General features: G+C 40.4%; 1 protein-coding gene across 1 annotated transcript in view; it reads left to right on the plus strand.

The window, feature by feature from the left end:
- Positions 1-912: 912 nt before the first annotated feature.
- Positions 913-26017, plus strand: part of ENPP2 (ectonucleotide pyrophosphatase/phosphodiesterase 2) — a gene marked incomplete at both ends in the record, with an annotated part of 54767 nt that continues 29662 nt past the window's right edge. Inside the window, 10 exons of the mRNA XM_080364270.1 lie at positions 913-963; positions 1419-1521; positions 7315-7470; positions 9595-9720; positions 11698-11758; positions 12349-12446; positions 12929-13008; positions 14097-14216; positions 23349-23404; positions 25388-25453. Coding sequence (XP_080220396.1) covers positions 913-963; positions 1419-1521; positions 7315-7470; positions 9595-9720; positions 11698-11758; positions 12349-12446; positions 12929-13008; positions 14097-14216; positions 23349-23404; positions 25388-25453 — 917 coding nt within the window. The remainder of the gene's footprint in view (positions 964-1418; positions 1522-7314; positions 7471-9594; positions 9721-11697; positions 11759-12348; positions 12447-12928; positions 13009-14096; positions 14217-23348; positions 23405-25387; positions 25454-26017) is intronic.

Consider the following 26017-nt stretch of genomic DNA (forward strand, 5'->3'; position numbering starts at 1 on the left):
TAGAATATGGGACAGGTCTCAAGGGAAGCTCAGTCCATCCGAGGTCTTACGAACTTTGACTCTGTTCCTTTAAATGTAATTGTTTGTAAACACTTTAATGAAAGAAGCTTTCATCAGAGAAAAAAAAATGGCAAACTATACTGGTAAAAAATTCGCCTTGGCAAATGATATTTAAGCCGCTGATTTGCACCCTAATTCCGGTCAGCATTATCATTTGCTTTGTAAATATAAGCATTCAAGCAGCCAAGCTTTCTGTTGTTGTTGACGAAAATGGGAAAATGTGGGGCAGAGGGACCGTGTCACTTCCTTTCCTTTCTGGAAGTCTGCGGTTTCCAGCTGCTCAGATAAAACTGCTCGCCTTTCCATCGATCCGAGCCTTGCACCGCCACAGCACTGCGGGAGAGCTGGTTGAAAAATACCCCCCCGCTCCAAAATGTCCCCAGTTTTGCGGAGGGGACTGTGCTCCGTGACCCAGTTTAGAAACTTCAGGAGCGAACTGGGCGAATGAGCCGGGTGGCCGGGCTCCCCAAATCCGCCCGGGCTCCCCAGATCCCCCGTCCCCGGCAGGGTCAGCAGCTGCGGCCGCCTTGTCGCCCCGTGCGCCGATCGCACCGCCCGCAGCGCCGGATGACGCGGGAGGATGGCATCGCGATTTGCATTTTGCAGCTCCGAGTGAGCTTCCCCCTCCTTCTCTGAGCCAGATGGACACGCATTTGGTTTCTCTTTTAACCATGTTACTTTTGCGAGGAGAATAAAGGAGCAGGAGCAGCTCTTGGCCGCGGCAGCAGGAGCCAGCCCGGCTCTGCCAGAGGAAACCACATAAAAGCGGGTGTGTGTGTTTGGGGGGAGGGCGCAGCGAGGGGATGATGCCTGGAGCTTCTTGCAGTCGGAGCTGTGATTTGTGAGTGAAACATGATGAAATCACCCCCTGGACAAATCACACGAGCCTGTCAACCTCACCAGGTGGGATTACTTGTAGCTAATAGCCCGAACTCCCAGAGCAAACAGAGCCCTGCACTCACTATAAAGAAAAGGAGACGGTGCCGCTCCGGTTTCTCGCCAGTTCTCTAGTTATGGCTCACAAGGGCTGCGGCCACTCGCACCAGGTAGGGGAGGAGAGGAGCGTGTTTGCTTTTAGAGGAGGAGTAGCCCGTCGTCCTACAAAAAAAAAAAAAAAGAAAAAAAGAAAAAAAAGGAGCGTTTCAGCTTCAGAAAGAGATGTTTTATTCATAAACCCCTTCTGGTTTGTGTTACTCTCCAACTGTGACGCTGTCAGCTGCTGCTCCAGTGATGGGAACTGCAGGGCTGGAGAGCTCGAATGTACAGAGGAACATCTCTGCCCCTTTAATCGTAATGCTCGTAGCTCCAAAGTCCTGCTTTTTGTCCACTTTGCTCACTTTGCTGTTTTACTTTTGCAGGTTATATCTTTATTTGCTTTTGCCTTTGGAGTAAATGTCTGCATGGGATTTACAACACATCGATTTAGGAGATCTGAAGAATGGGATGAGGGTCCGGTATCAGGTACAGTAACAGACATGAATTGTACATCGCAATACCCTTGTGCTATATACTGTGGTTAGAAACCACTCTTACTCTGAAACAGTAGTTTGCTTGTTCCTTTTCCCTCTAGGATATAGGGAAGAATAAATAACTCGCCGAGCCTGAGTCAGTTGACCTTTGGGACTCACCTATAGGTCTCCTATTTACTTAAACTTTTGCTCTGTGTGCATGTGACTACGGAAAATCTAGCTTATTTTAGGACTGAGCACTGTCAGTCTCACAGAGACCGGTCTCATCACCTCCTCCGTAGCATTTACTGTTTTGTGCTCTGCACAGTTTCCTTCTAGAGCTAAGAGAAACTCCCCGATGGGTTTAAGGGTACTGGTTTTATTTTGGTAGCTATTGAAGTGGTTTCTGGAAACTTGATTAATGCTTTCAAGAGGCACTGGTGAGAAAAGCTTTCGGGATTTCTGTGGCTCCTGAGGTCATGCTGGTTTGTGAACAGTAGACGGCAGACAGCTGACGGCGGAGAGGGCCGGGGGGAGCAGAGCGGAGCAGAGCAGGTGTTCGCACAGATGTGCTGTCACCCAGTCGTCTGGTTTTCTTTCGCCTCCTACTTATTTCTTTGGAGGAAAGCAAGAACATGCCACAGGGCGGACTGTTGTTTGTGTTCTGGGGCTGTATAGGGTTTTGTGAGCTCAGGCATAGTTCAAGCGGAAAAATATATGAAATTGAAAACTGGTCTTTTTTTTTTTTTTTTAAGAAAAAAAAAAGTAGGCTTGACTTGTGTCTCTGTTCTTTCATTTGGCAGGAGAAAGGAAGCCTGTAGTCATTGGCTTAGGGCTGGTTAATGTAACTGCAGTGAAATGGTTTCATTTGCAATACCCATTTGTAATGATAGGTTATGAATTTTAATTCTAAAATTGTTTACCAGGGCCTGAGTTTGTTGTGTTCCTGGAAACAAATCTATGTCCCTCTCTCCCTGTCTTTCACAGGAATTGGTGGTCACTGGGCAGAGGCATTTTAGGTAGCCAAAATGATAGCGGCTGTTGCTTTTTGATCTATATACAACAGTAAAAAAAAATTGATTGAAAACCAAATACATTTCTATTTTTATCTTGTAGTGTGTTGACTGCAGAGCAGTTGCGTAGTGTGTGTAACAGTGACGTGAAGGATTTGCGTTTCATGTATTCCAACACCTGCCTGCCAGGTGCTTTGTTTTCACTGGTGACCATTTCGGCTTTAGGGCAGGGCTGCTGGGGCGGTTTTTACTGGAGTCCCAAACGTCTGATATTGGGGACCCATTGCAGGCCACCAGTGCCAGCTCTGCTGAGCCAACCAGCAACTCTCAACACTGCCAGGGCTGGGATCAGTAGCTGTTTCCAATAGCAGGAGGCTTGGCTTAGCTCAGCATTCCAGGAAAATAGGGAGAAATACAGGATCGCTTGCAAGAGGGCAGAAAATGGGGTAGTTTTAGTAGTCTACTGAGAATTTGCTTACAGGTGGGACTGGACCAGCACTTGGCATTGAAGTAGTCCAGTCCACAGTGTAACAACAGAAAAGTAAAGGAGGGTTTGTCCTTTCTGTGTTTATGCAGCTTCGTTACTTTTGTAGTTTAAAAAAAAAAAGGGTGTGATAGTAAAGAATAAAGTATTATAGTCACATTAGTCTAAAGGAGAGAGTAAAAGTACTAAAAGTACCATGATCAAAGAACTTATTTAAGCTTTCCTGATTGCACAGCTTCATGAGAAATCCAGTGCAATCAAATATTCAGAATAAAGGATTGGTATAAATTGTTTTTTAACTTCACTCTGCCTCTTGGCTTATTTATTTCCAAGTTTCTTCATGTTTAGAGTTAATTATTTTGGACTGACAAAACACTCTCTTTACCAACCATTATTGTATAGACCAATGTGTTATTTCTCCAGAGGTATGCCAAGATTGTAAGAAAATTCAGTTTTCATCTAGCATAGAGCTCTTCTATGAGTCAAACCCAATGTGAGTCTTTTTTCCTAGTCACTTATAAATGCAAGTCACATAACTACCATAGTGGCTAAAAACCATCTTGCTCTTTTTACAGTGTACAGATACATAAGCCTCTATAGATTTGAGATGTTTAATATTTGTACCTAACAAATTATTTTGTTGAAATACTTTTTTTACTTAAAATTTCTGAAAGACTTTAGAGAACCAAGGCCCCTGTTTCTTCATAACTTTGCCTCTGTAACTTATTTGCTTTATGAGCTATGTAGACACCTTTGAAATCACTTTCATGGAAAACTGCCTTAGTAGTCTCTTGAAGCATGTTCCTTGGACATGATAGGATGATAGCTTAAATTTTGGAAGGAGAAACACTGAAGCTTTTCTGTCCCTTATCTCACTGGATTTTCAAGCATGTAATTAAAACTGTAGTCATATCTTTCTTGTACTGGAACAGTCAGGATATATTTTTTACTTTATGTGATGCTTCATGGAAATTTTATTCATGGCAATAACATTCTGCAAAAATGAAATGCAAGTTTATAATATGAATGTTATCTAGCAAAACTGGTGTTCCAGGTGTTTTCTATAGGTATTTGGTTGATCCATACAATTTCCATATAGGATCTACAGGATCCAAAATGGCAAATCCTTACCAGGTAGTCTCCTTCCTGTAATGACTGTGTAAGAATGTTCATATTGTGTAACCCTATGACTGAAGTACTACTGGAAGTAAATGGATTTAGTGGTTTTTTTTTTAATATTGTAATTATATAGAATCAGGGCAAGTAGTTTGATATGGCACTTTCCAAAGTAAATATAACACATTTAAAATGGAAATGTAAAAACCTCCATGCACTGAGTTGGGAAGGCACTATTGCCCTATGTAACTTTTCTCTCTAAGCTATGACGTAAGACAATCCTCAAATGGTTGTTTTGAGCTTAGTCGGCAAAAAGTGCATGGAATGTGGAATGTGAAAAGCTTTATATATTAAACAAAGAGAGGAGGATCTTCATGTTGAGGTTCTTCTGCCTGCTGCATGATCTGATTGCATGAGCTGTGGAATGATGCAGAAATTTTGAAAAGGTTTTTGAAATTGCATATATTTGTTCTGTACAGGGTTTCTGTTCATTTGAAAATGCTCGCCAGGGACTGAGCTCCTTATGATATATTTTCAAACTATTCTGCATGCACCAATACCCATGTCATGGCATTGTGCACGACCTGAAAATCATGGTCTGGCTGTAAAGGCAAGGTCAAGCATCATAAACAAAGAATGATCTTAATGTTTTCGGAGATCAGAGGAATTAAACCAAGTCCTTTTATGTGTTGCTGTATGGAAAGTGTCCTACACTGACTGAGGAGGTGTGACTTGAATTTGCTAAGTAATTTGGGGTAATTCATCACATCAGTAGTAAAGCGGTTGTCAAGAGATGTAAACAAGTAACAGACAAGGTAGCTAGGCTACACCTTTCTTATGAAATGGAAATCCTACTTGCAGTTACAGAAGATGGAGCTAGAGGGGACTTTGAACAGCTATGTAGACGGTCTCTATATCCCAAGACACAGTCAGCTATCACTGAAGTGCTCCTGACAGATCTTGGTCTAACCTGTCCTTCCAAATCTCCAAGACAAGATTTCACAGCCTGTGGGCAATTTGTTCCAGTGGTTTCCTGATAAATGAGCTGCTCTTTACAGCAGTTACACATTCCTTGAGCTGCAGTTGACTTTGTCCTTTATGTAATCTGCAGTCAGATTTACACCTTCTCTTTCCTAAATGCATATTGACATGTGATTTTTTTAACTTTCTGAAATGACGTCCCTCTCATCCCTTTGAAATGAAGAGGGCAATGCCAGTGTGAGGGACAGGAAGTGTATGCACTAGTATGTAATGCCTTTGAGGCCACAGTACTTTTGATTTGCAGCTTACTGGATCTGTGATTCCATACTACCTAGCTTCCAAAAGAAAAGTTGTAGAAGAGGTTAAATAACATGGAAATATTTTTTTAGTAACAGATTTTCAGAAGCATTTGACAGGAAGCAGCTGTCATTAAGAATAAGGAACAAGACTTTATCTATCTGAATATCTGAGTGTCAGCATGCTTTGAAACATTTTTCATGTGATTAATTTCTAACATAGCTTTTTGACCTATTTATGTGAGCAAAGAAAAGACTGATCTGTGTGTTGCCAGCATAGATACATGACCTTTAGCTCCTTAGAACTTCAGATGGCCAAAATATTGATGACTCATTAAGAACATGCTTGCAGGGTATGTACCTAGAGGCTCTGACTTCACAGTGTGTATGACGTTACTTGCTCTGGGAATTACTGATCTGACTGAAGGAAACACAAAAGCAGAGGCTTCTACTACTACGTTTTCTAGAAGTCATACACATGTGCATTGCCACTGCCATAATCCATGACTGCAGCCATAGTAGGTTTGTTTTTCTTGCTTATTATCTTGCTATAGAGTTGATTTGCTGCCAGGTTTGCTCCCTGTAGTAGTTTATACTGGTGTCCAACCAGTGCCAGTGCCACTCCAAGGGCAGTGATGGAGCAGTAGTGCTGGGGATGGGAGCTGATGGGACATCAGCTACTACAAGGTCACCTCCAAACTCTCCCTTCATCTTCTTTTCCATCCATTCTTACAGTGTTGGGATAATGCCATCTTGTTTGCGAAGAGATTTCCCCTCAGTTTATGTGGAGACTAAGCTTTCAGCTATGTAAAAGATTAGGGGAAAAATATGTAAGAGAAGAACAGAGCAACTGTTTCCCAAAAATGCCATTGCATCAATCCTCTTAAAATCATACTGCTAATCATGGTTTGCCAAAACCAAACCATGGTTTAAAAGAAAACAAACCCCAAGACAATTTCAAAGACATAATTTCAATAGGTCTCTCCAGGAACAGAAGGCATTGTGAAATTTTCCTTGGAATACCTCTGTTTTTAAAGAATAACATTAACATTAACCCTAGAGAGTAGCACACAATTTTCCTACTTCATATTAGCTGCTATGTAGGATTGTCTTATAGGAAAAATATATAGAATATATAAAATGCTAAGTCTTGAGAAAAAAGCAGAGAAGTACATATCAGCTTTGACAGTAAGGGCCCTTACTAATAAATAGATTATTGATGTCTAATACTTTATTCATGGTTTTCAGACTGGCAGTCCTCAATTTAGTTTTACACATCAAATATATTGATTTCTTACATAAGTCTATATTTTCTTAATATTTTATAATTGAATACTCTGCAGAAGCCCACCAAAAAGCCTTGCTTCACTTCTCCGTTAATTTATAGTTTTCTTTCACACTTGACATTGATTTGGCGCCTTCCAGGATACCAAACCAAGTTCTGCTGACTGCATGTAGATTAATTGCCGTCCTTTCCTATGCAAACTGCCCAGCCAGCCGTGAAAATGTCACTTGTTTTTTCTGAAAACAAAAGCCTACTTCTGAGGAATAGCTGCAGCCCCTGGAGTGGGGCCTTGGAGATTTCAGTACTTTTCTACTAATGATTGCTTGATTGTTACAGAGGTAAAGCCAGGGCTATTTCTTTTCAGAACATTATCAGGGCTTCTTCCTCCTTTCCACCTCCCTGCCTTTTTTTTTTTTTCTTCCCCAAAAGAGCAACCCCTTTCAAATTTGTTATTTTTTTCTATTTGCTTGTTTGATTTTGTTACTTCAAGCAACCCTTCTCCTCTCCCTGCTCCCTTCCCTTTCCCATAGCAGGCACCTGAGGTCTCACTAATCCGAGTGGCTCAGGGCTGAGCCGCCCATCCCACCGCTGCCAGCCTAACAGATGTTGCCCTGTTTCTTGTTCTGCACAGTCCTGTCAGATTCCCCCTGGATCAGCACCTCTGGCTCCTGCAAAAACAGATGCTTTGAACTTCAAGAGGCAGAGCCTCCTGGCTGCCGCTGTGACAACCTGTGCAAGAGCTACAACAGCTGCTGCTTCGACTTTGATGAGCTGTGCTTAAAGACAGGTATGATGGGTCTCCTGTCTCTCACCACCAGGCACTGCTGATACCTAGTCAATGCCAGTGGTTAGAATCTGCCTGATAAACCAGTGTTCCCTCTCCTCCTCACCTTGCCTTGCCGGGCAGGCTCAGCTCAGCCCCAAATGCAGCCCGTGTTTCCTTGGGAGGAGCAATAGGGATAGGCAGCTCTCGCTCCTCACTGCTGGGCTTGGGCTATGGTTTCCAGGGCAGAAAAAGCAGATTATTATTCATATTACATGAAAAGTAGATATTTGATACTCAATTAAAAGCAATAATCAGTGTTCAGGCACCAGTCTGACCACCAGGTTACAGTGAGAAGAGCAGTGGTAAAGATTGGAGACTGGTCAGTCTGTGTCAACCACCCTTTTTTTCTCCTAAGTGATAACTTCATATTGGAGAAATTCTTGCTCACTTGTGGGCTGTGCACTGCAGTTTCTCATGAAGGTGCCTTGGAAGTGAGGAGTGGTTCAAGTGATGCGGGTCCTCTTGGAGCAAGCTGGAGGTGACAGGCCGGGCTTGTTACCCTTGCCCCAGACTCTGATTTCCAGGTGCCAAAATGCTTATAACATACAGGTAAAAACGTTTGACTTCAGTTCATTGAACCCTGGGGAATGGAAATACAGAACTGGGTTCATTTTCTTCTTTTTTTTTTCATGAATCATAGGCAAGGAAAACTTCAAAGCCGGCCATGAGTTATGTTTCACTTCTTAGCATAGTGCATTTAAATTATTAGTTGTACCCATCTCCTTGAATGTTTGCACAGTGCTCAGAGTTGACACAGGTGCCTTCTACTTTTGCCATTAAACATTTCATTGATTTATCAAAGAATCACACTTACTATGCAGCCAATAGAGAAGTAGTGGTTAAAAATATCGTTACCCATGGATGTGCCATGCTTGAGAGTCCTGACTTCTCCAGTTCTATTGTAATGATATTATTTTAATAACTTGGTACCAAAAAATGGTGAGCTAATCCAGTATGAAAAATTACTTTGGTTCCAGGCCGAAAACTTCTGCATTTTAGGCTGATGCTGGTTTGCTCCTGATGTAAATAGCTGTAGAATGAGATGTTCTTCTTGGAGACTTTCAGCACAATACAAGATGTTTGCTACCAAAGGGTAGATTTTCAGTTCCTCAGCTTCCTATGTGCAGTGCACCATGACCACATATGCGTATGGACACCTGCATAGCTCTTGGGACTGTTGTGTGAATTGTCATATGTTCCCATTGGCATTTATTAAGGCAACTATCACATGTACAATCTGTAAAAATTACATATTTATAAAAAAAAAAAACCCAAATGAGAAAGGAGAAAAGAGAGTAAAAGGCACTGCTCTGATGTGATGTGTTTTTACTGGGTGCATGTTCTCTAAAGTTGTTTTTAAAGTTTCTAGTTGGCTGGGCCAGGATGTGGAAAACAATACATTTACATCCTTAGGCCCTATTCTAAACTACAGCAATGTAGTACCCCGAGAGAGCACCCTTATTTAGTCAGGCCCTTAGATCCTAATTTCATTCACAAGATGAGAAGAGCTGGAGTGTTTTAAGGCAGCTGTGCCATGCTCTTCCTTGAAGAACAGCTCTTGTTCTCATAACTTTGCAGTTGGTGCTGAATCTCACCCTGTGGGTGAGGAACTGGTGGGAGTAAAGCATCAATTTGCATCCACATAGTCTCTTTTCAACTCTCTCTTATTTCCTACAGACTGAATTTGAGGACTTAAGTAGTTGGGAATTGAAGAATGGATTACCTAAGAAACACCAGAATTCTTAGTTTGTGCTTCAGGCTCCACTATTTATCTGTCAAGATCCTTTCTTGTCTCCTCCTTTCCACTTCTTCTGGCACTGAGGTTGTACAAAGCCTGGAGCACAGCACCTGAGGGTAGCAGAAGCACTTGTGTGTGGGTGGAGGAGCCCTCCTGCACTTGCGGGACACCTGAGTCCTTTTTGTTTCTGGTTGACATGCCTACTTCAGAGGTCTTGAAATCACTAAAATGGGGCCATAAACTTTACATCCAACTTTAACGACTAGAGTGTTGTCATTATGGCTTGAGTGAGTACTTTTTGTTTTGATTATAATCTCTCATTCTTACTTACCTTGTGCATATTTTAGCTCGAGGCTGGGAATGTACCAAAGATCGCTGTGGAGAAACCAGGAATGATGACAATGCTTGTCACTGCTCTGAAGACTGCTTAAGTAGAGGAGATTGTTGTACTAATTACCAAGTCGTTTGCAAAGGTACAGCTTTGGTCTTTCTACCTCTTATCTTTCCAAACCCGACAGAAGGCAGCCCTGTGGGTAAAGAGTTTTCTTCTACAGGAAGAACCTTCTCCTTGGTTTGCTCTAATTTTTCAGAAGAGCGGGGGAAGAATGAGGAATAACATTTGTAATTTTTGGGGCACTAGCAGAAGTGAATACTTCTAATTTTTTGACGGCAGAAGGATGTTGTCTTTGCCTGTAGAGATACTGATAGAAAGAGAAGAGGCGTAGGTGAATAAAGAAGAGTTTAAAGTGAAATACAAAACTGTGCAGATGCATTTGTCTGCACCCCAGGGAAAGCAGGGAAATCTGATGGTTTCAGAATGGAGCATTCCTAGATATGTTATCTCTGCTGCAAAGACCTGTCCCCACCTCCACCACAGAAGCTGCTGTTCAAACTACTTGGCCTAATACTGTAGGCTTTGTTTCTCATGGGAGGAGTAGTGAGAACGGCCTTCCAATGACCATGTTACCTTTTAGGCACATCATGGCTGCTGTACAGCTGGCACTGGTTGGTGGGTGAATGGGCTGTGAAGGCTTAATTTTCACCTTCTGTCCTGATCCTTTGGAGTATGTCCTACCTCCCGTAATGTCTCCCATTCAGAGAAAGTCTTCTGATGCTTGATAATGAGCTCTATAGGTTCTCGCTTTCGTATCTTGGCTAGTTCTTATTTTTTTCATTGATTAACTTTACTGGTGGAAGGGTTAGAGTTTGAAATTTTTCTTCCACACCATTTTGACCAACTGCAAATGGTCAGAAAATTATAACAGTCCAGATCTATACACTGAAAATGGACTTTTCTTCTTTACCTGAGTTGTCCTGTTAGGAATCCAAATAAAATATGTATCTTCCAGCAGGTCCCCACAGATTATGTTCTTTCCCTTCCCAAAGAAACTCAAGGCTGAGACCACCTAAATACTGGTATAGCTTTGTTACTGCCTTTTTTTGTGAGCTTCCTCTTGCAAGGGTCAAAATAGAGGAATTTACATGTCTCCAGCTTTAATATACATAATCTTTGTTTAATTGGCTAATAACCAATTATCTCAATGACCCTGGCACTCTGACAGGAGTAAGCCTTATGTGAGAACAGTGTTTCCTCTTTATTCGTGCATTTGCCTAACTGAGGATTGTGTGTGTGTTTAGTTTTGTGTTGTGTTTTGTTTTGTTTTCTTGGAAATTGTCCCTCCACCTCCTGTCATGGTCAGCTGGAATTGCTGCAGTACATGTTTCCTGCAGATCCTTTCTATGGTGCTTTTTGTTTTGTTCTTTTAATTGAACTGCAGTTCCTTTAATAGTGCCAGGCTCAGGAAGTGAGCCTCATTAGCTAATAATTTGTTTTTCAATTGACCTGTGAAAGTGCAAGTCATAAGCCACTCTATAGTCAGCATTCAGCAGTGAAAACCTTAAGAAAATAGTTGATTACATAAAGTAATTTTAACTAATCTGGCTCTGAAAGAGTATTAATGCTTTTTTTAGCTGTGTTTGAATTTCACCTGATCCATGAGCTGATCAGCTCTCTAAACAAGCTGGAAACTATTTAGGGTTGTTTTTCTTTCCTGGAATGAATTTTGTTTTGTGTCTTTAGCCAGCTGAATCAGCTCATGGAGACAGCAGAGCTGGTGGGGAAGAGGGTGGGAATTCTCGGCCAGAAGCAGCACTACCACAGTGCCTAAAGCATTACTACTGTGTTCTGTGGTCAAAAGGATACTTTAAATTCTAGTTTTAAGAACTAGTCCTAGGAGTGCAGGTTTGGATGTTCTTGTTGAATAGAATATAATCAGATAATTTGTTCAGCGTTGTGAAAAGACCTGTTAATTACTCATGGGAAGTAAGGCAAGACAGGCTATTAACTGGAACTAGACTTTCTTTTTTTTGACACTTTCTGTGAAGCCTATAAATATGTCCACAGATTTTTTGTTGTTGTTGTTGAAACTCCCATGTGACTTTTCTGGTAGGAGAAACCCACTGGGTGGATGATGACTGTGAAGAGATAAAGGCTCCTGAATGTCCAGCAGGGTAAGTGTTTTACACACAACTGCAAAGTGCAACAAGGCCAATGGTCTGTGTCATTAGGATAGTCCAGAGGAGATAGGACCCCCTACTTCTCTTGGTGACAGTGACAGCTGCTTACCCCCACAGCAGATGACTAACGTTAAAAGCCCAGGTGTGTCCATCCAGGACACACCTCTGCCTGCTCAGTGTCAACTCTCAGTAGCATTAGGAAAAAAAAATGTAATGAAATAACCTGAAATACTGTCATCTTTACTATGTGAGAATGAGCTCTGATTCTCAGAGCACACTCAAAATGCCACATGCTTCTATTTGCGGAGAGAGAAGGCCAGCTGCCATGAGACACGTGTTTTTTAACTACAGATTGTATGCTAGGGTGGGTACTCATGCATACTTATTTTACTTTGCTATCTACTTCTGTACGGACTTGACTTTTTGGATTATATGCTTTTATCTACTCAGGGAAGAAGTCTTCTATAGACATACAGCATATGCAGTAACTGTACTTTAGATTCTCTGGAGTCTCAGTGAGCAGGTGGAAATAAAACAAAATAAATTGCAATTTTGCCTTTCACACCTGCTGCTTTTGCCTTTAGCTTTGTTCGGCCTCCTTTGATTATCTTCTCTGTTGATGGTTTCCGCGCATCGTATATGAAGAAAGGGAACAAGGTCATGCCCAATATTGAAAAACTGAGTGAGTACATCTCTTTTTTTACAATAAACAAAAGAATCTCTTGCAGCCCAGTTGTTTTCAATGTTGATTGAGTAACAGAAGTCGGCGTATACGTGTTGACCCTCACATTTGTGTAGCTGTCTGAGGATCTGCGGCCAAAGCCCATTGTGAAACTGCGGCTTTCGTATATTTGTCCCTTTAAATTAGCCTGCATTTTCTCATGTTGTTTTACTTAGCAAGATACTTCCAATGACTCTGAAAGGAGGCTAGCTCAGAAAGAACACACTCTGTGGAAATGCAGCTGGTTCTGTAGTACTCTGGCTGCATTATTTCAGTTATTTTCTGTGAAGTACAAAGAGTGCACAAGTGGATTTACTACTGTCCTACAGGAAGGCCTACCAATGTTAAGCAGCAGAATGTTCATTTAAATCAGTTAAAATTTAACCAATTTCTTCTGAGAGCTTCACTTTCTAATGTTTGCTTTCCCTATTGATTTTTTTCAGGATCTTGCGGAACACATTCTCCTTACATGAGACCTGTCTATCCTACAAAAACATTCCCCAACTTGTATACTCTTGCTACAGTAAGTCCCTGGGAAGGACTTTTTGATGATAAAATGTTGTATTGCAGTAGAAATGTGAGGGTTGTGGGAAGCAAGGGGTTTTTTTTTGTTTGTTTTTGTGTTGTTTGTTTGTTTTGTTTTCTTTTTGGCCTGCAGTTATGTTAAGAATTTTCTTCAATATTTTGAAGTCCTGAGATAAAGTGTATCTCACCACTATACACTGTGTTGTAGCTTTCCTGTGCTTTCTTATGCCTGCTTTTTGCAGCTGTTTGTACTGCTGTGTAATTACAGGTGCCAGCTTTTCTAGGGGAAAATAATAGCCCTGAAATCCTACTCAGAACACAACCAGCAGTTGTTCCTTCAGTGGAGTAACCGTCTTCACTCTGGGATGCAAATGCTCCTGGGTGACAGTGACAGTGCTCTCAAAGCTGGGCCAAGGGACTTCCTACCTGCAGCAGCATTTTTTTTCTCCTCCTTTTTTTTTGATTCCTGCAGCCTCTGAACACATGTTAAATGGGAGGAAAAAGGAAGGGACAGATAAACAAAGGGTGGGAGAAGCCTGGGCGAAAGGGATAATACCAGAAACCTCTTACATTGCCTTTGCTGCTGGACAAATCGTGGTATAAGGCCATAGCTTTGGGTGACTTGCCTCACTTTTTTTTCTTGGAAATAACTTATCTCACAAAGGCTCTGGTGAAGATAAAACGTTATAAAATGGAAGCGCTAAGTGTTACTCTTGCAACCAGAGAATGAATTACTGTTTCCAGAAAGGGAATTCATGAAAAGGAACTGAAAGTTCAAATCAATCTTCTTTTCATAAACTTTTGCTTACTTTAGATGGCCTCAAACTAACTTTTAAGCAGTGAGAAAGTACTTCAAAGTATCGAGTAACAGGAGTTTTTGTGCTTTTTAGCATAATTCAATCATCTCCTACTGCTTTCATTACTACAGCCAGTTTTAAACGTGCTTATCTTAAAAATACAGACTTTTCTGGTGTGCAGTTACAAAGGTACCTGTTTTAAAATCATTTAGTGGTATTTGCAGATAGCTGTGAAGAGCTGGATTTGTGTGCATTAGAGTTTAACTAATTAATCTACTTTTGCACAAAGGGACTCTATCCTGAATCACATGGAATTGTCGGCAATTCGATGTATGACCCAGTGTTTGATGCCAGCTTCAGTCTTCGAGGGCGAGAGAAATTCAATCACAGATGGTGGGGAGGTCAACCAGTAAGTTTCAGATTCCCTTCTCCTTATTCCCTCCTCCCACTCCTCCCTTCCCTCTGTTCTGTGGAACATAGCCAATAATAATTTAAAAAATACATCTGTGAACAATTTGTACCTAATCTTCCCCCCTGGCTAGCCCTGTCTATCAATTTAATGTAACATTTTGAGTTGGCTTTTGCTTTTCAGAATAATAAAGCCATTGATTATGGAAAGGTGCTTGCATTGATAAGTATAAATTAGATGTGGCTAGGAAAAAAACCTCACTTTAGGCAACAGTTTAACATAAATTACTGTATTTTCGTCATCGTAGCATAATGTTTCCTTTTCATTATGGGTTTCCCAGGTTTTCATCCTAGTAATGTTCTTGTGGCAGTTTTAGTATTAATGTTCTGTCAGAGTAGCATGGAACATAATTATTATTTGCTAAGCCCACAAGCAATCGCTGTTACCTGACTTGCTGCAGAGGCTGGAGAACTTTGTGAATTCATTTATGCTTTGAGCAGAGCAGCTGTGGCTGAACTAGGTCTTCTCTCTAAGGCTAGTATGGGACTTGTGTTCTCTAGCTCTGAATCTTTATTCTGGGCAAAGAAATGGCCTTCTTCAAAGTATTCTGCATTACTCCTGCTAAGAAGGTCCTTTTGCTTCTGCTGCACTTTCCCCCATTAGTGCACCCTGTGGTGGTTTGCTTTGCCAACAGAAGCAGGTTTAAACTAAAGCAGTAAGTTTTATGTGCAAGCAGCCAAGATGCATGCACGTTTCATTGCACTGATTGCTTAGGGAACTATAGTTTAAAAGGTCCCTGTCTGGTTATCCCCACAAAAGAGTGAGGTGGGGAAATCAGAAGGGATTTGGGAACACCATAATTCATCATTGCTGTCTGCTAAAGTGATCAGTGTCATCCCCCAAATCTCTTAAGACAGAAATATCCCAAGAGACTGAAAGAAGTAACTCGGATGGTTTCAGGCTTAGCAAGTGTGCATGTGTTATTTGTCTGCATGTGGTTTTAGTCTGCAACAAAAGTGAGACAAGACAATTTAGAGCTTCAGGCAGATGTGTGACAAGCAGATGTGTCTGACTGCAGCTGAGCCAGAATGAGGTATTTGTACTCTTGTAAAATTTGTCATCATAACAGTGAGTGTAGTCACTCCCTTGCCCAGCTATGACCCGGATTAGCTTTTAGCCTGGGTTGTGTGGAAAGGATGGGGCGACGAATGTGCCCAGCTATTGTCCTCCTAGATATGAGCGAAGAAGCAGGATCAAACCTAGGAGCAGTGAAAGGGTAACATCTTCACCTCAGCTACAACCAGACCCACCCAGCTAAATGCCCTGCATGCTGCTGTCAGGCATCCAGTGCGTGAACCATGTTGTGTCTCAACTGCTGTGTAACAACTTGTTAAGCAGGTGTACTTTAATTATGCATTGCAAATGTAATTGTGCATCTTACCTTAACCATTATTGGGTAGGAGTTAGTGGGGAACTAATAATTTGGGACTGTACAAATGTCTCTATTTTTAGACTATGATTTTTAAAAGTACAATATGAGTCTATAGATACTTTATCACCTGCTGTGTTGAGTAGGGAATACTGGTAATTCCCACACCATCCATTAGAAACACTCATGCTGCTCCAGAGAATAAAAAGTTTTTTCTGGATTCTAAACAAGAGTCAGGAAAAACGTCAGCTGAGAAGAGTTCAAGATAGTTACACAACAGTAGATGACTATATGCTGGATGAAATCCTCAGAGGACAGGGGGGAGTGTTGCATACAAAAGTAAGGATGATTAAAATAAAGCAGCTGATCTGAAGAAGTGTTAAAAAGGAAAAACACACAAATAATGTAATAAACTGGAAATGTCTTTGAAGAACTCGAAACAAATGTATAGAGGAAAGGCTGTAACTCAATCTCCACGCATTTGATATGTGGGAAAGCTCGAAGTTGGGCCCACCTGATGAAGTGGCCATAGTAGCTGGGTAAGGAGGTTGTAGATCTCTTGCAGAAATATGATATAAACAATAATTTCTCTGCATGCGGAAGAATTGCACATTTGATAAGATAATTGCAGATCTTGATAAAAGAAAAAATTATCTCCATCCATATACAGATTAGGTACAGTACTTTTCAACTCCTTTTTATAATTTTCTCTAAATTCACATTGACATATACTGCCAAATATAGCTGGGTATAGAAAGACAAGACAGAATTAAGGCAGTAAGGAGGGAAATCTGGTCTGCTTATCACAGAAATCTTATCTGTCATATCAGATATTAATCTGGGCCTTTTTTTTTAGATCTTGGGTCTCAAACTGGAGTACTTAAACAACTTCAGAGTGGTACTTCGTTTGCACAGAATTGAGCATTATTATGTTTCTGCCCAGGAAGGCAGAAAAAGTGTCTTGGACCCTCAGTCTCGTATTATGGCTAAAACTGCCTAGAAGAAAGTGTTATTTAATGTTGGTAATTTCTGAAATTCTTCCTTTTTGCTGGAAACCGGCCTGTTGTAATGGCTTTGTTAAAATGTGGGGGGTTTGGTGGTTTTTTTTCCATTTTTAATTACTTGTTCAAAGGCTCAGCATCTTGCTGGGAAACAGCCAGATTAGCATGGACTTCAGTGGGATTTGGCAGACGAGTAGCTGAATGTTTGTACACCAGGAATTATGAGAAACTAATTTTAAGAGCATTAGGAAAAGAAGGGGGGAGAAGGTAGCTTGGAAGTGTTTTGAGGAGCTCTAGATGGTTGTGAAAATCAGCTAGAAACCCAGTCATCTGATCTAGTGTACAACTTTGATTTATTATATAAGATTTAAACCACCTTGTTTTCAAAACAAAAGTGTTTGATAGGAAACAGGCACAAAACCACTCCTCCTGTTGCTACAGTATCTCGCAGAAATGGTGTCAGGGCTCATGTTCCCAAGGGGGAAACTAAGTTTGCTGCTCATTTTTCATGACACTAAGACTCTTTTTTCATCCCAAGTAACCTTAAGCACTATATTAGGCCCCAGCTGCCTTTGGCTTCTCTTAAGCTGTAGTTTTCCATGTCTTGATTTGGTGTAGTGTGCTGAGGCTTACACTAAAGAAAATACATTGCTTTTTTTTAGTGATCTTTGTGATCTTTAGCAATAATCCATTGGCCTCCTCAAGGTCAGAAGATGACAGGTATAAAACTGTCAGTGTTTGGTTAATGGGAACAGAGAGGTTCCTTCAGAATGTAACCCAGCTTGGATCTGAGTTTGGCTCCAAAGACACTCCTTTCTTCAGAAATTAAAGTATTAAATGTTGTTTAAGGCATGTTGCATGAAGCTTTATTATCACTGTCAACCTTTTAAAGTGAGTACAATCTTTAATAAAGCTGTTGAGTTGTTGAGGTAATCCTTAAAAAGGGCCATGACATGATGTTCTTAGGTAAGTGACAGTATGTTGAGAAGCATACTTCGCAGTCTGCCTGTAGACACTGATTGCTACACATCTTAACTGGATATTCCGTATTTTATATAGATTTCATGTTCTATATCTATCTTTGGGGAAAAAAAAAAAAAACCATGTTGCTTTCCTGTTTATTGGAAACTTATTGGTTTTGACTAATGGTAACATGAAAATAAGAAGTTCTTTCTGTACTGGCTTAGTCAGCCTGAATGTTGATGGGATAGTTACATCTGAGGAGCCCAGGCTCTGCAGAAAGCTGTCATCTGCCTTTTTGTCCTGAATGCATTTGGCAATGACTTTGTCGATTGGTGGGGGAAGCAGAAGGAAACATGTCTATAATTGTCTAAGTATTTATTTTTGTCTAGCTTGAGCCATGAACATGCAACAGGGCTTGTTGAGTCTGCCTAATTATTTAATAGGCTTCCTGTACCAAAATTTTCTGTCCAGGCAAGAAGGCAATGCTTAGTTTTCAAAGCTGTGAGTTTGCTTTTGTTCTGAGTAAGGAGTGTGGAAGTGGCTACTCTATGTTTTACCTTGTTGACAGGACAAATTGCAAATGGTGCAGGAGTGTAACATTTGGCACCACCCTGGTAGCAATTCTGCATGTTTGCACCAATCTGGTATGTGTTTCTTCACCTGGGAAATGCTGTAGTTTCCCCCTTCCCACCTTTACCTGGACGATGAAAGGATTTCCCATTTGTGCATTCCCAGCTCTCTGACACAGTGAGTGTATGTGCTTCCTCCGCTCCTGGCATGAATCTCCTTCCCTGGCTGGCGAGCACAAGCATGTTTGCACAACTCAGCCCATGGGCTGGACTTCAGAGCCATCCCTCCCATCAGCCCTGACCCGAAATGAGCTGCTGCTGGTCCTTCCATAGTGCAACAAATACGGGGCACCCTTTGTGAAGGTGTGGGCTCTTATTCATTCATGGAAGATTAGAAGTAAAGAGGTGCCCCTCTTTCTGTGCAGGTTATTGAAGACAGTTCAACAGGTATCTTGAATAACTCTGTGTAGTGTCTGTGTGCAAATTTTTCTAGTGGTAAGAAGGGAGAATTCAGGATTTCCATGTTCTGTATGGCATTGCCACCTCAATAGTGCTTAGCCTGTCTATTTCTATCAATAAATAAAAGAGAAGAATTGTAGTCAGTCAATGCAGAGGATATAAAAATGACAGTAATTCAGTTTACAGGATATATTTCATATACATCTAGAAAAGCATGTGTAGTATTACTTGGGACGTTTGCCAGTGTACTAGGGCTGAATCTGTGGGCCCGTAATTTAACAGGTCTTTCTGCATTGGAAAAGTTAGATATTTGCAAATTCCTTTGTTGTGGTATGAAGACAGAGTAGTTAATCTTTTTTTTTTTTTTAATATTTATTCTCCTTCTCTCTGCTTAAGCAAATTAATTCACAAATATGGTCTTTATATAGCTTGCAATGCAATGAGGCTTGTCCCATATGCAAACCAGGGGTGTACATCTGACAGAGTTAAACAGTTGACTATAAAATTCTAACACATTAACAGTTAAAACCAACATATTTACATATGACAAATAAATTACATAAGCTCACAAATGGTACTGACCTTGCAGCACCTAACACAGCAAACTTGATAAGTGACCTGAACAGAAGTGACCAGTCATAGAGCGTATATAGCACATTGCATTTACTTGCTCAGTACTGGAACATCTAGGATTAATTAACTTTCAGGCTGTGACTCAAGCCAACAGAAAGGAAATAGAATAACTCTTGTTTCCTTCTTAATTTTGGTTGTTTTGAGTAGACAAGGTTGAGAGGGCATCAGCTAACAATTTTTTTTTTCCCTATTCTACATTGGCTGCCAGCATAGACCCATGTTAGCCTGCAAGAAGTATGACTTGTAGTTTGAGTTGGAAAACAACAAATTTAAAGACAGTGAGAGATGTTCACTGGTGACTAGGCTGCAGTAACCGTTTGCCATGCTTTTCTGCTACAGTTGCTGTCCTATAGCTGATGGTAGTAAGGAAACTTATATTCTCCTATCAGCTGCTCCAGTCTGTTATCTAGCCTGTAAAGAGTCTGGCTAACCAAGGGCACTTCTAGTAGAGATTGCTACCACTAGATTCATCAGAAGTCACAATTCTAAAACACACTGGAAATTTGATTTAAAGCTTGGTCAATGCAGATAGAAATTCTTCTACCTAGATGACTGCTGCTTCTCTGCATGCTTAAAGATGACTTTGCAAGTGTATCGTGATGAGTAGCAGCTTAAGGTATGATGTTAAATAGTGTTGAATGTTCTTATTTTCATTTGAAATAAACCAAAGGTGTAAAAGGAGAGGGTAAGATCCAGTAGCATTTTGTTGTAACCTTGAGCTGAACCAAGAGCTACCTGGAAAACTCAGGATGGAGTCATTCAGGCTCACTTCTCAGATGTTGTTTAGAGTTTGACTTCAGTGGATCACTGTCTTTGCTGTTGAGCTTATTTCGAGTGCAGCAGATACGTGTCCTCATCTAAACACTGATGCCAATGCAAATGACTGGGGAGCAGGGAGGGTGCAGTTTTTCCCTATCTGAAGTCAGCCTGGGTGCCTCTGAATTTCTCTCCTTTACTGCTCACTTGGAAGTGCCCAATTAGGAGTGATCTCCACTTGCATTACTCCTGGTTCAGGAAGGTGTTCACGCTGTTTTCACATGGCACTCATGAAGCACACTTTATGCTTGTCAGGAATGAAAAAATAGCTGCCACCTTCTTACAGGCATGCTGGGTACCTTGGCAATGAACATAGGGCCTAATTATTCATCTCTCAAGATAACTGCAGTTTTACTTGATTGGCCTTTTGGCACATGCTTAAAAGCACTGCCTAAATAGACAGAGTCATGGGTGATTTCAGCAGTGCTAAGTCAGGAGCAGCACAGAACTGGGCTGATTTGGCCAAAAAGGCAGGCAGGACCACTTGGACTTGTGCAAACCAAAGCACTAGAAAGTCAAGCAAGAGTAACAGATGCTAAAATCCAAATACTGAATTCCCTGGACTTAGTTTATTAGTACCTTCCCAAACATAGCTGCAAAATCATTTAAACCTTGCAGGAACACAAACTCTTTCAAAGCAAAAAAAAAGTCGGCTGCAGCTCTGCAGGGACAATGGTTTTCCAAGTACAGCAAGACTGAAAAGCGTAACAGCAGTGGAGCTGACACTCCTCATGCTGAATTTGTACTTGAACTCTTTTATCTGCCTGATGGGGTTCTATTCTAAGAATAAATCTGCAATGCAAAGCAAAACAAAATTGCTTTAGTTGTGGGCCCCTTTTCACCTGGGAAACACATGAAACACTGAAGAACATGGAGTAGCTCCTGCCCTAGTTAGGTAGAGGGTCCAGGCTGAAGTTATATATCCTGTGCTGATTTATATGATGCAAACAAGCCTGTGGATGCATCCTTGCATTGCACTCACACCTCTCACTGCAGCATATGGGCTAAAACAAAAAGAAGGAAGATGCAGGCTAGACACGAGGAAGACATTTTTCACAATGAGGGTGGTGAAACAGTGAACAAGTTGCCCAAAGAGGTGATAGATGCCCCATCCCTGGAGATATCCGAGGCCAGGCTGGACGGGGCTCTGAGCAACCTGATCAGGTTGAAGATGTCCCTGCTCATGGCAGTGGGGTTGGACTAGATGAGCTTTAAATTTCCCTTCTGATCTGAACTATTCTATGATTCTATCATCAGTGAGTTGTAAGCACACTTCCTCATCTCTCCTTTTCACCTGCATCCTTCTGTCTTGACAGGGTGAGCATTATGCAACCATTTCAAAATAATATCCCTGGGGATATTGGGGGAGGAGGGTATTTTGCAGCCACATCATGTTATGGTCAATGTCACCATGCAAACCCCAGTGCTGATGGAAATCTGGGGCTGCAGAGGCTGTGGGAGATGCCTGAGGGGCTCCCCATTTTCTGGCAGCTTGAGCATAGATTTATGTGAACCAACCCTGAAATCAGACCTTTGAGGAGAAACACCTGAAAGCAGAGAAGGATGGGCTGCGAACCTGTGGCCACTCTGCTCCTTCTCTTCCTGCATTTATTTAGTAAACCACCGTTTCCGTAGAGTTACTACAGATATATTCTTCCCTGGAAAAGATGATACATTACCAGAAAGTCAGAATGCAATGAAAACAAAAGATCTTTTATAGCTGTGATTTCAGTTTCACTGGATTGAGTCCAGTAAGATTTGGAAGAGTAGAAGATGAGAGATAAGGAGTATGTTCAGGGTGCTGGAAAGGAAAAGATGACCAGTTTTCCCATAAATAAGATAACAACATCCAAATTTAATTGCTGTTAAATATAGTCTCAGACTGTGCCAAATTTATTTCAATGTAGACTGATGCATTGGTAATTCAGGCACAATATTTGAATAATACATACCCATATGACAGTTTATAAGTGCCTGTTGAAAAACGTTGAGGGGTCTTCAAAGTATTTTCAGAAAGTTGATTTAAAGTAAACCAAAGATTCTGTAATTATTAAACAATGGAATTATGTTTTGGCCTAATTTTCTCATGAAACAGATCAATTGCAGTTTGCATAAATAATGGGAAGATATAATCTAGTTGTGTACATAATGCTGGCCTTTAAGACATTACCTTTTTTAAAATGAGTTTTGATATAATTTGGATAGTTCCTTGCAAGAGAAATTTAGTTCTGTAGAGCTACGAACTGATATTGTTTGCTTTCCTTGATTGTTGACCTTTCTGACATTTGGTCATTCTCATTCCCCTGTCTTGTATAGAAGAGAAAATAGAAAGAGGAGAGAGAAGAGAAAGGTAACATAGAAAATGAGGGGTATGGTGTGGCTTTCATTAGAGAAAGATCAAACAAACCAAGTATACTCTTGCTCGGAAAGAAATTATTAGAGGGGAATATCATTAATGTTGTGTAGAAGTGGGAAGAGAAAGGATTAATAACCTGTTTAGTATCAGAACAGTACCATACCTCAGTGAAACTGTCAGGTTTAAACCAAACCAAAATAAAAATACACTTGTGCAGTGTGTGACTACATTGTAGAAATTCCTGCTATAAACTGATTTATAGCCAGAAAAGTATATCGGATTTAAAGGATTGAAAAAAATGATTTGAAAAATTCATGGGGATTGATTCCATCATTTCCATCAGTCACCACTTCAGGTGAGCTGAAAAAGTTCTTAAACATCTATGACAGAAGGGGTCCCTGCCTACTTCCTTGAGATCCCTGCTCACTCATCTGCGTTCTTGTTTTAGTACTCTTTCCTAACGCATTTTTTGTTGATGGCTGCTGATGGTAGAATATGGGGAAAGAAAGACGTTTATTGACATGCTGGTTAGTGTCAAGCCATATTCTTACCCTACTGAGTATCCTCCAAAACTTGAATGCTAAAAGGCTCAGGTGAGTAATGGCTGGTTTTTGAAAATTAAATGGAACACTGGAGAAATTCCTCGCCATAAACCTTAATGCTTTGCGTTAAAAGCAACACTGGGATTTAGGGGTGGAAGTCTACAGGGCAGGACCTCGTCCACTGCTACAGAATTTGCATAGGTTTGTCACTCCATGAGTTTGAATTAGGGACACAGGCTGAAAACTGCAATTTTTACTTCTAGGCTCTGGGTGGAAGAATGTGTCTTGATAACAGTTTCTTTTGATTTTTGAGGGTCATTAAAGATCTGAACACATTCTAATCTTCTTATATTTTCCTCATTAGATTTGGATTACTGCAGCCAAGCAAGGGGTGAAAGCTGGCACGTTCTTCTGGTCTGTGTAAGTGCCCTTTCTTTTCTGGAGATTTGTAACTAATATTTCAGAATTAATTCGATGCAAGGGTTTATTAAGTCGTTTTCCTTACTCGAAGCATTCAGTAACTTGGAGACCATACCTGTAACCCTCCTTTATTTCACTTGTGCAATATTAATGATAACTGAAGCTGGTGCTACAGGTTGCTTCTTTAAGTTCGTACCCTGATTTTTAGCATTGTCTGAAGAAAATATGTGTGATTATGTGAAAAATTATTTAATTTCATGGTGTGTTGTTTTGCCTCCTTAGTATTGCTAGCAATGTTTTCCAGTCCTCTGAGTGTTTGTGGAAGACTCTCTTATTGTCCTCTTATGTCGTCTGACATCAACAGCATAATTGACTCAAAACCCTAACTCATTCATTTTACAATCCAGTCTGACCTTTGAGTTAGATATCCAGTTTTTCTTTCCTAAAAGATAGCCTTGAGAATCCTTACTGTTCATTCTTTTATTTAATGGTTCCAAATTATTTTCCCTTGTCTCAACTAAGATGTATCTTCCTAACCAAAAATGAATGAATTTTTATCATTTCTGAGTTCTAAAGAATTCATGGGGATCAGTCTCTCTATTCCATTTTAGTGGCAGAACAACAGGATCCAATAAAGTGGGCAAACTGTCAAGGTTGAAGTACTAAGGGGGTTTGCCTATTTTTTGAAATTCCTTTAGGAATAATACTCATTGCTACTCCAAACATCATATAGCATTGGATTTGTCATATGAATGGAAATAGAAGGGAGTAAGACAGAAACTTTGTGTGAAATAAATAAATATACTTTAAAACTGTATTATTTAATTTGGGACACAGAATATTTTTGGGAGAATTTTCAGGCAAACTCTTTTAGGAAAACAGAAATGTTGAAAACATCTTAGTCACAAATGACTTAATTGAAATAATGTTTGGTTTTTTTTCATATTGCACAACTAATAGAAATTTCAAAACTGGGCAATACCCAAGATTATTTTTCTGCTTTACGATATTACCTAGTTTGTAAATTTTAGCAAGTTCTCTGTGTAGCTGGAGACTAAAGACCACTGTTGTACAAGGTATTAAAAGCTAACTCATTTCAAAATGGCTGTTGGCATCTCTGTTTATCAGATGTTTCCAAATAATGCTGAATTCAATTCAGCATGGTGAACCCAAGATGGTTGTGTTTGATTCCTGCCTTGGGATTCTGCTATTGATCTAGTGGAATCTGGACTGACTTTGCTTTTGTCTTAAAATAAGTGCGTGGTCTCTGGCCTGCCAAGCTTTCCTGAGATGAGATATCTGGAACTTTAACAGCTGTTTGTAAGGTTAGTCACTCTCATAGCAAGAACTTGGCCTCAGCCGAGTAAGAAGTCTAAGGATACAAGCAGCAAAATGATTCTGTTCTGCAGAGGGAGAAACTGTCAAAGCTGTGCAAGTCACTATGTGATGGCCTGATGTTTCAGATTGCTCTGTTTTGATTTACACCAGCCCAGCCCTCAGTTCAGTTACTATTAATTCAATGGGAACTTTTCCATTGTCTTCAAGATGACCAGAGCAGGATGGTTGTTTAAACCTGTACTGATGTGAGCGATTTCATGGTTTATACTCATGTCAGCCAACCAATGGCAACATCATTGTGCATGAAGAAGGTTCATCTGGGTTAAAGCTATGAGAATGGATCTTTATTCACTCATATTTTGAGCAGTTAGATTTACTGCCTTGAGCTCTGACTCCAGTTAAAAAAAATTAATAACCTTTTTGTTGTTGTTGTTTTTGAATATGTGGACATCCAGGAGATCTTAAATTGCCTCTGTTTGCAAAATAAGTATCAGTATCAACCTAGAAATAAGATAGAGCATACTGAAAGCAATTGATGTTATTATGATTGATTTGAATCACGTCAGAATCAGTTCAAAGCAAGACTTTATTAATTCTTTTTGTATTCTATGGTAACAAGGTATATTTTTGTATTTTGTGGTCCAGTGTCATCCCCCATGAGCGCAGAATATTAACAATACTGCAGTGGCTAACCCTTCCAGACAATGAAAGGTAATTCACTTATTGTCTTCTGCTGTTAGGTAACTGCTAGCTTGACTTCTCTTTAAAAGTACCTGGAAGAGTAAGGGGAAATTTAATTCTAAAGATATTTTTTGTCTATTATCTGCTGTCGCTAATTTAAGATTTTGTTTTGGGTTTTGCGTTTAGTTTTCTGGCATTTTTTTTTTTATTTGTTTATTTTTTAATCTCCACTTTTAAACATCAGCATTTTGATTCTTCTCAATAAATCTTTGGTATGAATTCATTCCTTATCAAGAAGCATTTAGTTTACATGGATTAACTCGGATTGTTCTTATCCTACTGAGTTTGTAAAGGTTTAACAGCCTTACAGGCGATGGCAGTTGCAGAACTGGACCCTGAGGACTGGGAAAATGTTAAGATTTTAATTAGGAGTATTTTGTAGTACACAAGTTCCCACATGCTGCTGGCTGCAAAGCTCAGGCGAGCTGCCATTGTGATCTGTCCTACAAGACTTAGAAAGAACGTGTGTCCTCAGATGGTGCCCCATGTGCCTCCCTGCATGTGTTCTTGGATTTAATAAAACTGTAGAACAAC

This window comes from Nesoenas mayeri (genome assembly GCF_963082525.1).
Source record: "Nesoenas mayeri genome assembly, chromosome: 2".
NCBI lineage: Eukaryota > Metazoa > Chordata > Aves > Columbiformes > Columbidae > Nesoenas > Nesoenas mayeri.